Below are 13,545 nucleotides of genomic sequence, written 5' to 3'. Positions count from 1 at the left end.
TCCACACTTCTTCGACATCCTTCCTTTCCTCTGTGATGAGTGCTGCTGAATTGATCTTCCTCCAATGCAGTCAATCCGCCCCTGGTGGGCTTCACAGCTGAAAGGAAGGCTCCCACTCTCTAGGTAAGCCAGTTCCTCGCTCTTTCCATTGTCCTTCACACCACCATCACTCGCATGATGAATCGAGTCCCTTACAGAACCGCTGCAATCCGAACTTGGTTTACCAAGCAATGAATGCACACGGAGCTATTAGATTCTTGATATCTGATTACTATCTCTTTGATACATCGTTTAAATAGTTGACTTTGAATGCTCGCTAACCAAGCATTCAGCACAGGACGATCACACATACCTATCACGAGTACTAAATATGCCCGCGCGGCACAGCGCATCTGTATAACAAAGAGATGGAATAGCACGGACTCGCCGGAGGGGGCTTTCCAGAAACGGCTCCAGGAAGTGAAGGAGTCTTGCCCCGACCCTTATCCCCGCCTGGGCAATAGCACATACGTCGATTGCTCGGAATTCCGTCTCCAGTACGAACACTTAGCCAATAATGAAACAGTAGAAGATGCTTCAGTCACCGTAAATGGTATGTCCTGATCTGGCATGGCTTTTTTGAGTCTGTACTTAGATCCTTTAGGTAGAGTCCGTACCTCTAGATTAGCTGGAGGTAAATTGATATTCTTCGACATCATTCAAAGTGGCCATAAACTGCAAGTAAAGTGCAATCTTCGTCAGTTGGAGGGAGTTACCCCGCAAGTATTCAAGAAGTTCTACCGTTTACTCGGCCGCGGCGACGCGTTTTGTAAGTGTCTGATGTCTGTCTCGCAAACAAAGCTAACCAGGATGCAACAGCCATCACAGGTAGACCGCACCGCACAGCTCGAGGAGAACTCACAATCGAAGCCACTGAGCTTCCTAAACTTCTCTCACCATGCCTCCATGACATTCCTCTCGACGCGAAAGAGCACGATATTTCACCATACCCGCGCCATGTCCAATTTCTCGCCGATCAGACTGCGATGGATATCATCAAGGCTAGATCGGTTATTATCCAATACCTCCGACAATTCTTCGTGGGAAAGTCATTCATGGAAGTCAATACGCCCATTCTGAACGCGATTGCGGGAGGTGCAGCTGCTCGTCCTTTCCATACCTCTGCGACGGAGTTTCCGGATCGCCAGCTGTCACTCCGGATTGCGCCAGAGCTATGGCTGAAGCGCCTGGTTGTCGGTGGGTTCGACCGGGTGTTTGAAATTGGCTCGTCGTTCCGGAATGAAGGTAAGAGTTCCCTCATAAAGCATTGGACGCGCAAGCCAACTTGTCAACCCTTCCAGGAATCGACAAGACACACAACCCCGAATTCACCACCTGCGAATTCTACAATGCGTACGCGAACTTGGAGAACCTAATATTCACAACAGAGGAGCTGTTATCCGGGATGTCAGAACATATCAAAGACTTCAACAAAGACGGCACACTAACACCCCCGGACGTCGACTTCACCGTCCCTTTCCAGCGCATCGACTTCATCACCGGAATCGAAGAAGCCATCAACCGCAAGCTCCCAGAACTCACAGCCCCAGATGCAACAGAACAAATCCTCCAAATCTTCAAAGACCTCACCCTCGAACTCCCCACAGAGCCTACCCTCCCCCGCCTCCTCGACGAGCTCTGCAGCATCTACGTCGAACCCCAATGCACATCCCCAACATTTATCATTCAGCCACCCGAATGTCTGTCCCCACTCTCGAAGTCCTTCACCCACCCAACAACGAACCAGCGCGTCGCGGCTCGCGCAGAGCTCTTCATCGAGGGTCGAGAAATTGCAAACCTCTATGAAGAGGAGAACTCACCCTTTGAGCAACGGCGCAAGTTCGAGGACCAGATGAGGTTTAGCAAGGGTACTAATGAGGCGAGTGAGATTGACGAGGAGTATCTCCGTGCAATGGAATGGGGGCTTCCGCCGACGGGTGGGTGGGGGTGTGGGATTGATCGGCTCTGCATGCTGTTTACTGGCGCAAAGAGGATTGCGGATGTCTTGCCCTTTGGCAATTTGAGGAGTGTGACGAAGAGGTGATACTGGAAGTGAGGTCTTGTATTATTTTGTATAGCATATTTTTCTACTCCAAGATACCATTTTACAAATTCGATATACCTGCCTGCCCTAATATACTCACAGGGCGCATTACCAATCTAAAGTATTAGCCCACGAGGGCCTCTACTTATCTATGTAGCATCATGCAACATTGGCCGAGATAGAGTAGCATCAGAAACGTCGGAGCCGGCCGTGCGGGGAGAAGAGGGGCATATATATATTTTTTTTATCTTGGCTTTCTCCAGTAGAGAAAAAAGGCCTTCGAAAAATCCAAGTCTTGAAATTCTACAGTATTCATAAGCTCAAGCTCAAGATGTCTACAACGATAAAGCAAGCTCAAGCCGTGACCGTTAGCCTACAAGAGCTCCTTGATGGTTAGTTTTGTCCTCTTTTTTTCTCCGAACTTGATTTCTCCAACACAACCATACAATCACCGCATCCACTGCCTGCGACTGTCCACCATGCTCACCAACCTTCACATGCAGGCTCTGTCTCCTCTGAAACCCTCACCGAAGCATTCGGCCCCTCCTCCCTAGGCATAATCGTCGTCAAAGACCTCCCCGAGAAATTCCAGCATCTCCGCGCGCAAGTCCTCTCCAACGCCTCCTACCTCGCCGCGCTCTCAGAAGATGAACTCGGTATCATTCGCCCTCCTCCCCTTTCACCTCTCTCACAACCAACACCCACTAACCACTGCTTGCTACAACACACAGAATCCCTCACCTCCCCAACGGCAAAATACCTCACCGGTTGGTCCTGCGGAAAAGAAACCCTCCGCTCCGGCCACTTCGACACCCTCAAGGGCTCCTACTACGTGAATTGCGCCTTCTACCAAGACCCATCCCTACAAAGCGCACCAACGTCCGAATACCCTAACTTCCCCGAGTACACGGCGCCGAATGTCTGGCCCGACGTGGGCAAGCTGCCGACCTTCCGCAGCGGCGTTGAGGAGCTCTGCACCCTGATTATTGATACGGCGGTGCTAGTCGCGAGGGCCTGTGATCGGTTCGCCGAGGATAATGTGGAGGGGTACAGGGGCGGTTACTTGGAGAGGGTTGTGAGGGGCAGTCTGACGACGAAGGCGCGGCTGTTGCATTATTTTCCTACTAAGGATGAAGAGAAGGAAAAGGGTAAAGAGGAGGAAGAAGGTGATGACGACTGGTGCGCAACGCATCTCGACCACGGGTGTCTAACGGGCCTCACCTCTGCGATGTTCATTGATGAAGAGGCGAACCCGCCTGCTTCCTCTCTTGCTTCTGGTGCGCCGCTGCCTGAACTTCCTACTTCGCCGGATCCCAAGGCTGGGTTGTACATCCAGTCGCGGACGGGCGAGGTGGTAAAGGTGAATATCCCGAGGGATTGTCTTGCGTTTCAGACGGGGGAAGCGCTGCAGCTTATTACGAGGGGGAAGTTCCGTGCTGTGCCGCATTTTGTGAAGGGGGCGAAGGTGCCGGCGGGGCAGGGGAGGATTGCCCGGAATACGCTTGCGGTGTTTACGCAGCCGAACTTGGGGGAGGAGGTGGAGGAGGGGAAGACTTTTGCGGATTTTGCGAAGGAGGTTGTTGAGAGGACTTATTAGGGTTGGCTGGCTTTGTAGTTGTTCTTGGTGTTGATAAAGTTGATGTACGTATGCATGGGAGAAGATGTTAAATCAAGAAAAATTCTGAGCCTCCAGCCCAGCTGCTTGCCATAATGTAGTTGACTATAAAAGCGAGATCTTATAATCTAGTAATACACAGAAGCTTGCTGTTGGCAAAATCAGAAATGTCCCATGAAATCACAATGCTGCTCTGGAGCTTTTGGTCTCACGAAGACGACGCAGATGGAGTGTCCTTAGCAATCCCAAACGCGTACTGTAGCCGCTTGAAAGTCTGCTCACTGTCATCCTCAGGAACGTAGTCACCACCCTCCGACTCCTCAGTCCCACCACGGAGCTCTTCAATGCGTGTCGTAAAGTCTTCTAACTCACTTTCACTTGCACTGTCGTTTGCACTTTCCATTCTGCTCTCTTCCCCATTACCTTGCGCCCCATTTGCAACTGCCGGGATATCCCCCCCTTCTTCGTCAGATGCGCCACTCGATTCTTCCTCATCCATAGAGCTGACAGGGTTACTTGTGTCGACGGCGCCGAGACCCGTGCTGATAAGCTTGCTAGTCTTACTAACCTCCACAAGGCTAGAGATACTGGGTTTCATAGATGGCCTGCCGAGTTCACCTGGGTGTTTCGCCTTGCGAAGATCCGCTTGGCTGTAGGTGCCGTCCATGATTCGAAGGTTTGCTCTCCACATCTCCACGTCTCGGGTTTCGGAATAGTGGCCGACGTCTTCACCGTTTAGTGAGTCAATGGCGAGCGTTTGTGTGCGGAAGTCACCCCAGAACCAGTGTTTGCCCTCTGGGATGCGTTCGTCTACTTGGCGGGAGTATTCTCTCGCGCTGAGTACGGCATGGAGGTCGTAGGAAAGGGAGAGGGAGTTGAAGAGGAGTTTCATGGCATCGGGCTCGTAGCAGCGGCCGAGGACTAGGTCTTGAGAGATATCCACAATGGAACCGTATTGTAGCTCGTACCAGTCGCCGTAACCGCCCATGCCGACGTTGTTGAAGGCGTCTACCACTTGTTGGGTCGAAAGTGGCACGGGTGGCGGTCCGTTGTCGGATGCTTGAGCTCGTTCTTTGTTTAATGTGTACACCTTTCCTGAGATGCGGACTTTATACTGCTGCGCGAGTTGCCGGGATTTGGGGTCTTCGTCACATCCGATGAGCTGAAGTTGGATTTCCTTGATCACCATCACATCAGTTGTGGAAGCTTGCTGGTTACCCCCAGCTCGGTAGCCCTTTGGTTTGAGGCGAATGGCGTCTCCCACAGCGAGCATTTCCGCTCCGATGAAGATACCACGGCAATATATTGATGCGTTAGGCCACTCTCCGCGGAAGTGGTACTTGTCAACCAAGCTAAATGACGACATGATTGTCATAGCGTTTTCGATGGACGGATGGAGACTTTCGCGAGAAATGCCTTGCAAAAAGAGCTCGTAGGCGTTGAAGGGTTTGATGCACTTCAGTGGGACGTAGCTGTAATGCAACGAGTAGCTTTTGTCGGAACTGTTGGGGTCAGGGAGGGTCTCAACGCGGTATCCCGAGTAGTTCAAGTCCCATTTCTTCTCAGTCGCTTCCACTAGGTCATGAAGTATCGTCTCTTCTGTTGGAACTTGGCCGATGACGCCTACCCGCCATTCGGGCGTCGTGAGGAATCTCCCTTCTGTTGGGGAATAGATCTGTATGCTTTGTGTCGCAGGATTCCAGGCTAGGTCTCCGTCAAATTTAGGTGCCCACAGAACTAGCTCTCCGAGGCGAGGGAGGTATGAAGGGCGTAGGTCGAGTGCCTCCAGATACTCCTTGATTGATGCTCTCTCAGCCCGCCAATCCATGCTGCCCAATTCTTCTATCTTCTGATCGAGCGTTCCCTTCTGCTTCAAAAGCGTGACGGCCATCCTAAATTCGTCTGGAGTGCCTTCAACGTCAACTATGGTGTACCCTGGCCTTCCTGGAGGCCTGCCAAGAGGTCTCCCTAATGATGGACGTCCTACACCTCTGGCAGATGCTCTGCCCCGTGGTCTACCTCGCCTGCCAGGTGGTCTCCCAGGAGGCCTTGCCCCTGGCGTTCCGTTTGGATCAATGAAAGGTCTTCCAGCGGCTCTGCCAGGGGGTCTCCCCCGCCTAGTACCCATAGCAGCCTCTACAGAGATCCATTGTCAGAATTGGATTAACGGCTTTGAATTCTGGTACAAACCTTTCTGACGTTTCTCTAGCTTTGCACAGAGATCACAAGGGCATTTATTCGTGCCCCCTGTCATCAAATGGTAGAAATGTGGAAAGAAGGTAACTGTAGAAGTAAAATAAGCTCCGACTGGATGCCCCCAGAGAAACCTATCACGCTAGATTGATGAGACAGGTTAGTCTATTGACTGTGATTTCGGGACTTACAACAACTTACAATGCTTGGATTGTTGAGGCGCGGCCGATCGAAAACTGCATAGCCCTCTGGCAGCTCATCAATGATGTAAAGCACCCCTTAATTGATTGCCATCGTCAGCTCCAAAGCTCAATATTCAATGTCGCGGCAAGTGACCAGCAAAGAGGTGTTGCACAGAGGTATTGTTGTTTGTAGCTATCCGAGACATGGATGAGAACAAGTGATTCCCGAAACGGCAATACATAACAATGGCGGGGAGTCGATACATACATGATAAGCACAATCAAATGAACAACGTAAAACCCGTAGAGCATCTTACTCACCTGGCTCATTTGCTCCCATTGCCTTCAACCACATATCCGCGAGCTTCTGCCGGTAATATGAATCATCAGGTCTTCCGAATCTCTCTTCGGTAGGCCATGTTGTAGGGTCACCATCACTGAAAGATTGATTGATCGGAATTACCACTGCTTCTCCGTGGTCATCTGCTAGATCTTGCTGCACGCCAGTCACTGGCGGAGTCCCCTGGATGTTTGTTGCAGGCTCGAGAGGGTCCCGAGCATGATTAAAGAATGATGAAAACATACTCTCCCCCCCCAGTCAGGTTTTGTCAATCATGAAACAGAAAAGTCTGGCAGAGAGAAAATAGCCATGAGAGATGGCGGTGATATTTGGCTCCTGTTGTAGGAGCGTTGATCTAGAGAAAAGTGAATCTTATTGTCGAGGCAGAGGATGGATGGGAATCATCACGTGATGCTATCGCGAAAGACAGGCCCTCTCTCTTAAAAGAGGCCGAATTCTCCATGAACTCACCTCATTTGGCATTCTCTCCGAGAATAAGGTGCACATTCTATAGTGTTGCATTGCTTGAGGTACAGTAGACTTATTGAAAATACAGTGGCATTGCGCAGCAGTTCAGATTTACTAGAAATGGCATTTTCACTAGCTCGGTTTATTGCTGTCTATGACACTTCCACTTCGCTCTCTGCATTGCTAGGGTTTCCTTCATACGGAGGGGGCGCGAGCTCCCCATTGTCAACCCAGACCTTCTGGAGTTCTTCCTCAATTTCTTCTCGGCGTTTTTTCCACTCTTCCACCTTATCGAGGCGCTTGCGAATCTCTTGAATCTCCTTCTCGACCCCAAGCTTTTCCTTTGCGGTTCCGATCCTTTCAAATTCCCATTGACTCCCATTAGAGCCAACGCCAATGGTAAGATTGTAAGTATGGTATTTCTTCAATGAAGCTCGAGTGGAGATGGTGATCACAGTAATCCCTCGCTCTTTAGCCTGCTCGTAGAGCAACCCCTCGACATCCGAGGACACAGCAGAGGTTCCTTCATCGAGAAAGGCGTAGCGAGGTTCGTGATAAAAGATCCGTGCCATGGCCATTCGTTGTTTCTCGCCGCCACTTAGGACGTCCTTCCACTCCTTGCGCGCATCCCACCCTCCTTCGCGGGAGGGCAAGTAACCAAGGTGGGCGTCATCAAGGATCTTTTGAAGTGCGGAATCTGAGACGCCCGCATCTCGCATGTCAATTTCGGTGTGAGGGTAGATGACCTGGTCGCGTAGCGTCCCAACACTCAAATACGGTCGCTGGGGAAGGAACATGGCTCCATCGAGCCCAAATCCTCTGGGGCGACTGACAAGGCCGCGGTAAACCGGCCAAAGGCCAGCCACAATACGTGCAATGGCAGACTTACCGACCCCATTAGGGCCAGATATGAGGAGATGATCCCCTGAATGCACAACGAAGGACAGCGACTCCAGAAGTTCGTCCCCTCCATGAGGGTATAAAGACGGTGCCACAACGGGAACCTGTTCGAGACGTACCCCATCAAAGCCATTATGGATTGTTCCTTGCACATCCTCTAACGAGAATAGCTCTGAGCCAGCGCCTTGAGGTGGGTAGTAAGCATTGGCATGGACCCTATGTAGGGTAGAAATAAGGCTGTAGACGCGCGAGGTGTAGCCCGCTAACTCGGAAATGTCTTTGATGCTATACATCATTCGACCACCAGCATCCGCCAAGGATAACATCAGGCGCTTATTCGTGATGAACTCCTTCATGCGACCTCGCTCTCGCCCAGTAGCCTCTGAAGTGTCTGCTAGCTCCATAGCGCCACCTAGGCCACCCCACGCTGGAAGAAAAACCGGAAGAGAGGTGACCAGGTAACCGAACGCTGACCAGGAATACTTAAGAATCACATCTTCGAGCATATTGTAGCGGATTTTCAGACTGTAGATTCCTTCCATCCACCGCTGGAGGTCCTTGAAGCTTCTTGTGAGGAACACACGCTCGGTATCTGCACCACCATAGAAAGATATCTCCTCAGCATTCGCGAGTAATCTTGAATGCAATCCCCTAAAATCACCTTCCTTCTTGCCCTCCACAGCCTTCAGCTTCCCGAAAGGCGGGGAAAGTTTCCGCAGAACGATAGCAGTGCTAAAGTATCCGGTGAGGATACCGCTGAGAGCCAGAGGCCCTAAAGAGCGGTATAACTGGTAGTTGAAAACAAAAAGATCCACCATGGGCTTGCCCATTGAAGAGTACAAAGCAGCTGCAGCAGAGCAAAATAGCGTGAGGTCCTGGGTGATGAACTGGTCAGGCCCTTGGCCAATGCTGCCATCAAGATTCATTAGCTTGTAGTAGTTATTATCCGCGGTAAGGTAGAGGTCGTGAATGTATCTTGTGAGCCGAGTCCGAAAAGCAATTGACACCTTGGATTGGAGGAACTTGATCATCGCATTGGTATATGAAGCAAGGGTGCCGATGCCGCACCACTTGACGATACCCCAGGTGAAGGCCCGTCCCTTGCCCGCAACGAGGTCTCTGACAATTTCACCATCCAGCCTAGCGATCAACAACGACAGGTATGTACGTAGTAATAGAAAGACGCCGTGGCTCATCAGAAGGCCCGTCTCCTTGCTACCCCATCTCGGGACCATAATGCTCCCGAGACTCAGAAATTGATGAAGGAATGCGAGATTCAACCCAGGCTTCGTCGTCGGAGGTGGTATTCGACCTACTGATTCCTCGTCACCATTGCGGGCTGACGGAGGCGGGTTCAAAAACAGCCTTCTATGTGCGTCAAATGTTGTAGGCTTTGTCGGGTAGATCTTAACCTTGGAGGTCAAAGAGTCCTTGTAGGGGACGTATATGGTCCGCGACCCATCCTTTCCCTTGATTCCAGAATTTCGCCGTAATAACCGCTTCCCACGAGCATCCTCCTTGGCTCTCTCCCGGAACAAGTTATACCCTCCATATCCAGTTCCGATTATCGAAAGGAGAAGGGCAATTGTCGCGATGACTTTGGCGGTTTTTGACGAGCGCCTGATCTTGTCTCGAAGAACACTGGCGTAGCGAATGTATATTGCCACTAGGGGGTCTTCTCTGGCTTGGAGAGTTGATTGAGTTGCCATAGTTCTTCCTGTAGGCGGCGCGTTCTTTGCTCTATTCCCTGCCCCTTGCGGCAGATCTAAACCAAGCCGTTGATGGCCATGGGATCGTAGGCATTTGCTAGAGTGCGGTCGAGGGGCAGATTATGTATAGGGAGTAGTGAGTGTAAAGGATTGTGGATAAGTTGGAGCTGAGGAAGAAAGATTGAGGACTTATGAGACGTCAAGCAGGTCACATTGCATTGGGGATGATGAGCGCATCGTGGATCCAAGCATGTGAAGACCTCGGGCCCGAGTGTGGAGAGAGTGGCGAAGCGCCCACCTCTCACGTGCGGAGTCCCCAGAGTATACGGAGTATATAGGACGGAGTATATCCGGAGTATACTTTGCAGAGACAAAAGATGAAGCCTTTTGTGAGCGATAGACTGGCTTTGTTCCAAGGCCCTCCAAGATGATCTCCAACTTGATCAGGTGTGGGCGAAGGTTTCCATGCACTCATGCAGAAGATGTCCCAGCGACGGAGTATACCTATAGTTATCTTCGCTTTCATACGATATTGCTATTTTTTTATGAATTAAATTGACAATTGGCGTCGTCAAACTGACGGTTGTGGTCTGTTTATACATGCTTATGCCTTGAGCGGAGTTCAAAAGAGAGAGATGAATAATACGGATGGAGCTGGAGTACTCCGTCTTCAAAGTCAAGATGCAAGAGCTGTGGATTCCCATCAATAATTCCATCAACACCCAATCACAGTCATTCAATGAGATCTCTTTTGCTGCTGGAGCATATCACACCTGGCTGTTCCCTGGCCGGCGGCTATCTCGCAGGTGTGATTTGGCCGACCCCAGCTTTCCCAGCCACTCCTCGACAATCTTTGATGAGCTCTAACTGCGATTGCTCAGCCTTGCATTGTTGGTCTAGCCCAGACTCCCTTCCGGTTCGTCGTTTACCCCTTTCTCGCCCATCTGGATTTCTTTCTTGATGCCTTTTCCGAACTCCAGCCTTTCACAGAGCTCCAAGCAGCCACCCTCTTTGATGAGGGGACCAAGTGAGTTAGGACCTTGTAAAAAAAGTACCAACCTGCAATGTAAACCGATCTGCTCCGCTGTCAACCTGCGTTCGCTTTCATCCTTCCATCCGCCTTTACCCTTGCCCATCTAGACAGACGCGCTAAGCTCCTAATAATAATAATCTCGTCATCCTAGGCCCAGCCAGTCATATTATTATCGTGGTTTCCTCCAATCTCACACATCTTGGTTCCTCCACAGATGCAGCCAGGTTTCTCAAGGTACACCCGGCAAAGCCACGTGACGCTCGTTCAGACTCCCAATTCTGGGGGATTTTGATCTTTGAATAGTTCTGCGGCTATCCTTTGGAAGCCAACCCGCTTGACCACAACTTGGCTTTGATTTTCGCCCGTCGTGCTACCTCGAGGAAAGCTAACTAAACTTGACAACGGAGGTGCTAGTGCTGAGCACTATCACTGAAGGCGGTGGTGGTGGTCCGTGGCCAAGAGCTAAGCAGCCTTAGGTAACCCAACTCACTCACGGACGGCCTGCTTGCCTCTCCTCCCATCCCATCTCCCCCAAGATCCAGGTCCCTCGAATCCAGGAGGCGTCCCTTAACGCACCCTCCGAGCCGCCTTCCTCTCGGCGAAATCCTGGTGGTCATCGAGTGTGTGTTTCGCGACTCCTTGCCATCGCGCCTGAGTCTGCCTCTTGCTGCTTCGTCGGTATCCTCCCCCGTTGCCCCCAATGTTCGGCGGAAGCCCAGAACGAGGTCCGCCCCCGTCGACCTCAAAGGGCGCCGAAGACGTGCCAATGCCTCTCGCGACAAATGTCCAAGATACAGGTAGTGTTATTGATTTCTCGCTTCATATATAATTGATTCTTCCAGACGCATCAATTCTAATTCATTATTCTTCTTTCTAGAAAACGAATCGTCGCCTGAGGTCCGATCTGCGACAACAGATAACTCGCCACCGTCAAATCAACCCGATTCTTCTGTACAAAATCAATCGTCATCTACTGCTAGTCAAATCTCCGGCCCCGCTTCCGCTGCTGTTTCTACCGATGCTCCAAAGAAACACCGACTGCTATCCCTGCCGTCACGCACGTCCCTGAAAGCGGACAGGCCATCAACGTCGGACAAAACTCAAGATGGCCCGCATGACGGCTCAGAGAATACACTTCGAGGATCGCGGAGAAGTCTTCTGAGAGGTCGGAGGGACAGAAGCAGAGGCAGTAGCCTGAGATCTCGAGAGCCGAACGCAGATGAGCCTAGCTTGGAGGAAAATAAGACCGCTAGTCCTGATGTGCGCGATCCGGCGGCATCGGAGAAGCCGGCGAAACCTTCACGCAAGCTCTTCGCATTCTTGAGCTGCTGTTCATCTTCTGGAGTCGACCCCGAGGATGGTTCCATTCCTCCAAAGAAGGCCGCTAGACGACCGTCTGCCCCTCAAACCCAGTCAACTCCGGAAAAGACAGATGTTACTGCGGCGGATTCCAGCACGGCGGAATCCAAGGCACCAAGCTTTTTCAGAGATGAAAAGCCGAATTTGACTGTGACCGACCAGCCAACGTCGCAGGTAGATGAAGAGCGCATCGCGAGTCCTGCGGAGCAAAGTTCGCAGCTTGATGGAACAAAAGCGACAACGTCCGTACCCGAGTCAGCTCAAACTGCGTCTTCGTCGAAGGCATATAGCGACATTCCACGCTCGGAATTGCAGCCAGCTGTTCTACCCGGGGCCGCTGCAACAGATACTGTAATATCCGAAAAATCGGACGAGTCTACGAAGCTAGATGAGCACCCGGCAGAGGAACAGAAATTGGACAACCCTGCCGTTTCTACCCAGCCCGCCACAACGGAGGACGAACCAAAGCCAGCCACTCGTGACGAAGAGGCGGTGAGGTTACCTCCTCCTCCTCCGCCCTTAGTGACAGCAGGCAAACAACCGGAGCAAGAGAGATCGCAGCAATGGCTGTTGCCCCCCGCATTACCCCATCTGCGGGAGCGAAAATGTCTCGTTTTGGATCTTGACGAGACATTAGTACACAGTAGCTTCAAGGTCACACACCTTTCCTTTGTTACAATTGGCTTCAGCTAACCATGTGCTGTAGGTTCTTGAACGCGCTGATTTCACCATACCCGTGGAGATTGAAGGCCAGTACCACAACATCTATGTGATCAAGCGACCTGGTGTCGATCAGTTCATGAAGCGAGTTGGAGAGTTATACGAGGTAGTTGTCTTCACAGCTTCCGTGTCGAAAGTAAGTTATTGCTACATCATAACTGAACAACTCGCTAATCCTGCATAGTATGGCGATCCTTTGCTGGATCAACTGGACATTCACAATGTTGTCCACCATAGATTGTTCCGAGACAGTTGCTATAACCACCAAGGCAACTACGTTAAGGTCTGTGGAAACTATCTGATTTGGAGTGGCAGGGATACTCACAAGTTCTTAGGACCTTTCTCAAGTTGGTCGTGACCTCAGAGATACCATCATCATCGATAACTCTCCTACATCCTACATTTTCCACCCTCAACACGCGATACCCATCAGCAGCTGGTTCTCTGACGCTCATGATAACGAGCTCCTCGACCTCATCCCCGTCCTTGAAGACCTCGCCGGCTCCCAAGTGAAGGATGTTAGTCTCGTTCTCGACATTACGCTATGACATCTGTAACATAAGTGCATGAACGCGAAAACAGCTGGCCCTCGTTGACAGTATATAGCTGTCGCCTACACCCTGTCAACGTGGATCAGGCCGATGACCTCCCGTGCCCGTCATCCCTGCCTTGATGTGCTGGGATTTCGAGCGCAAGTGTCTTTCGGCCCATCAAGACAGCTAGATATGCGATCTGATATATATGTGGCGTGCTTCTCCTTATCCTTTTCTCTTTTTCCCTAGCAGCCAGTTACTCTCCTGTACACGCTCCTAGCGAGCTGATACCTTTCCCCGTTTGTCTTTTTATTCAATTACCCTCGGAAAGTTTACCCCTCTTGCGTTGCATCTTCGCGGGCGTCTCTCTTGGCTATCAGCTCAATATTTGCTGATCTCATGTATACGCT

General features: G+C 51.1%; 4 protein-coding genes across 4 annotated transcripts; 3 read left to right on the top strand and 1 right to left on the bottom strand.

Moving 5' to 3' along the window:
• Positions 1-64: 64 nt before the first annotated feature.
• BJY04DRAFT_225714 (putative lysyl-tRNA synthetase) lies at positions 65-2,128 on the top strand (the record flags this gene model as incomplete). The annotated part of the gene is made up of 5 exons (XM_073718260.1): positions 65-123; positions 333-592; positions 644-808; positions 859-1,284; positions 1,341-2,128. 5 exons carry the CDS (start codon positions 65-67, stop codon positions 2,081-2,083), a joined length of 1,653 nt encoding a protein of 550 aa, XP_073574350.1. The 3' UTR covers positions 2,084-2,128.
• Positions 2,129-2,347: 219 nt separating this feature from the next.
• On the top strand, positions 2,348-3,778 carry BJY04DRAFT_182746 (uncharacterized protein). Its single transcript, XM_073710369.1, has 3 exons — positions 2,348-2,475; positions 2,587-2,739; positions 2,815-3,778. The coding sequence occupies exons 1-3, from the start codon at positions 2,415-2,417 to the stop codon at positions 3,678-3,680; spliced, it is 1,080 nt and encodes a 359-aa protein (XP_073574349.1). The 5' UTR covers positions 2,348-2,414; the 3' UTR covers positions 3,681-3,778.
• A 128-nt stretch (positions 3,779-3,906) lies between these two features.
• On the bottom strand, positions 3,907-9,490 carry pxa1 (putative peroxisomal ABC transporter (PXA1); the record flags this gene model as incomplete). The annotated part of the gene is made up of 8 exons (XM_073713651.1): positions 3,907-4,121; positions 4,179-5,590; positions 5,686-5,815; positions 5,889-5,892; positions 6,093-6,169; positions 6,395-6,659; positions 7,049-9,067; positions 9,098-9,490. 8 exons carry the CDS (start codon positions 9,488-9,490, stop codon positions 3,907-3,909), a joined length of 4,515 nt encoding a protein of 1,504 aa, XP_073574348.1.
• Positions 9,491-11,223: 1,733 nt separating this feature from the next.
• On the top strand, positions 11,224-13,150 carry psrA (putative general stress response phosphoprotein phosphatase Psr1/2; the record flags this gene model as incomplete). The annotated part of the gene is made up of 5 exons (XM_073715494.1): positions 11,224-11,320; positions 11,401-12,536; positions 12,589-12,738; positions 12,787-12,885; positions 12,938-13,150. The coding sequence occupies 5 exons, from the start codon at positions 11,224-11,226 to the stop codon at positions 13,148-13,150; spliced, it is 1,695 nt and encodes a 564-aa protein (XP_073574347.1).
• Positions 13,151-13,545: the final 395 nt, after the last annotated feature.

The sequence above is a fragment of the Aspergillus karnatakaensis genome (genome assembly GCF_047715665.1).
Source record: "Aspergillus karnatakaensis strain CBS 102800 unplaced genomic scaffold BJY04scaffold_10, whole genome shotgun sequence".
Lineage (NCBI taxonomy): Eukaryota > Fungi > Ascomycota > Eurotiomycetes > Eurotiales > Aspergillaceae > Aspergillus > Aspergillus karnatakaensis.
This window is presented reverse-complemented; position numbering and strand designations above follow the sequence as displayed.

Coding starts and splice junctions, on each gene's coding strand:
- BJY04DRAFT_182746 (XM_073710369.1), top strand. CDS start 2,415: ATGTCTACAACGATAAAGCAAGCTCAAGCCGTGACCGTTAGCCTACAA. Junction 2,476..2,586: donor CCTACAAGAGCTCCTTGATG/GTTAGTTTTGTC, acceptor CTTCACATGCAG/GCTCTGTCTCCTCTGAAACC. Junction 2,740..2,814: donor GCTCTCAGAAGATGAACTCG/GTATCATTCGCC, acceptor TACAACACACAG/AATCCCTCACCTCCCCAACG.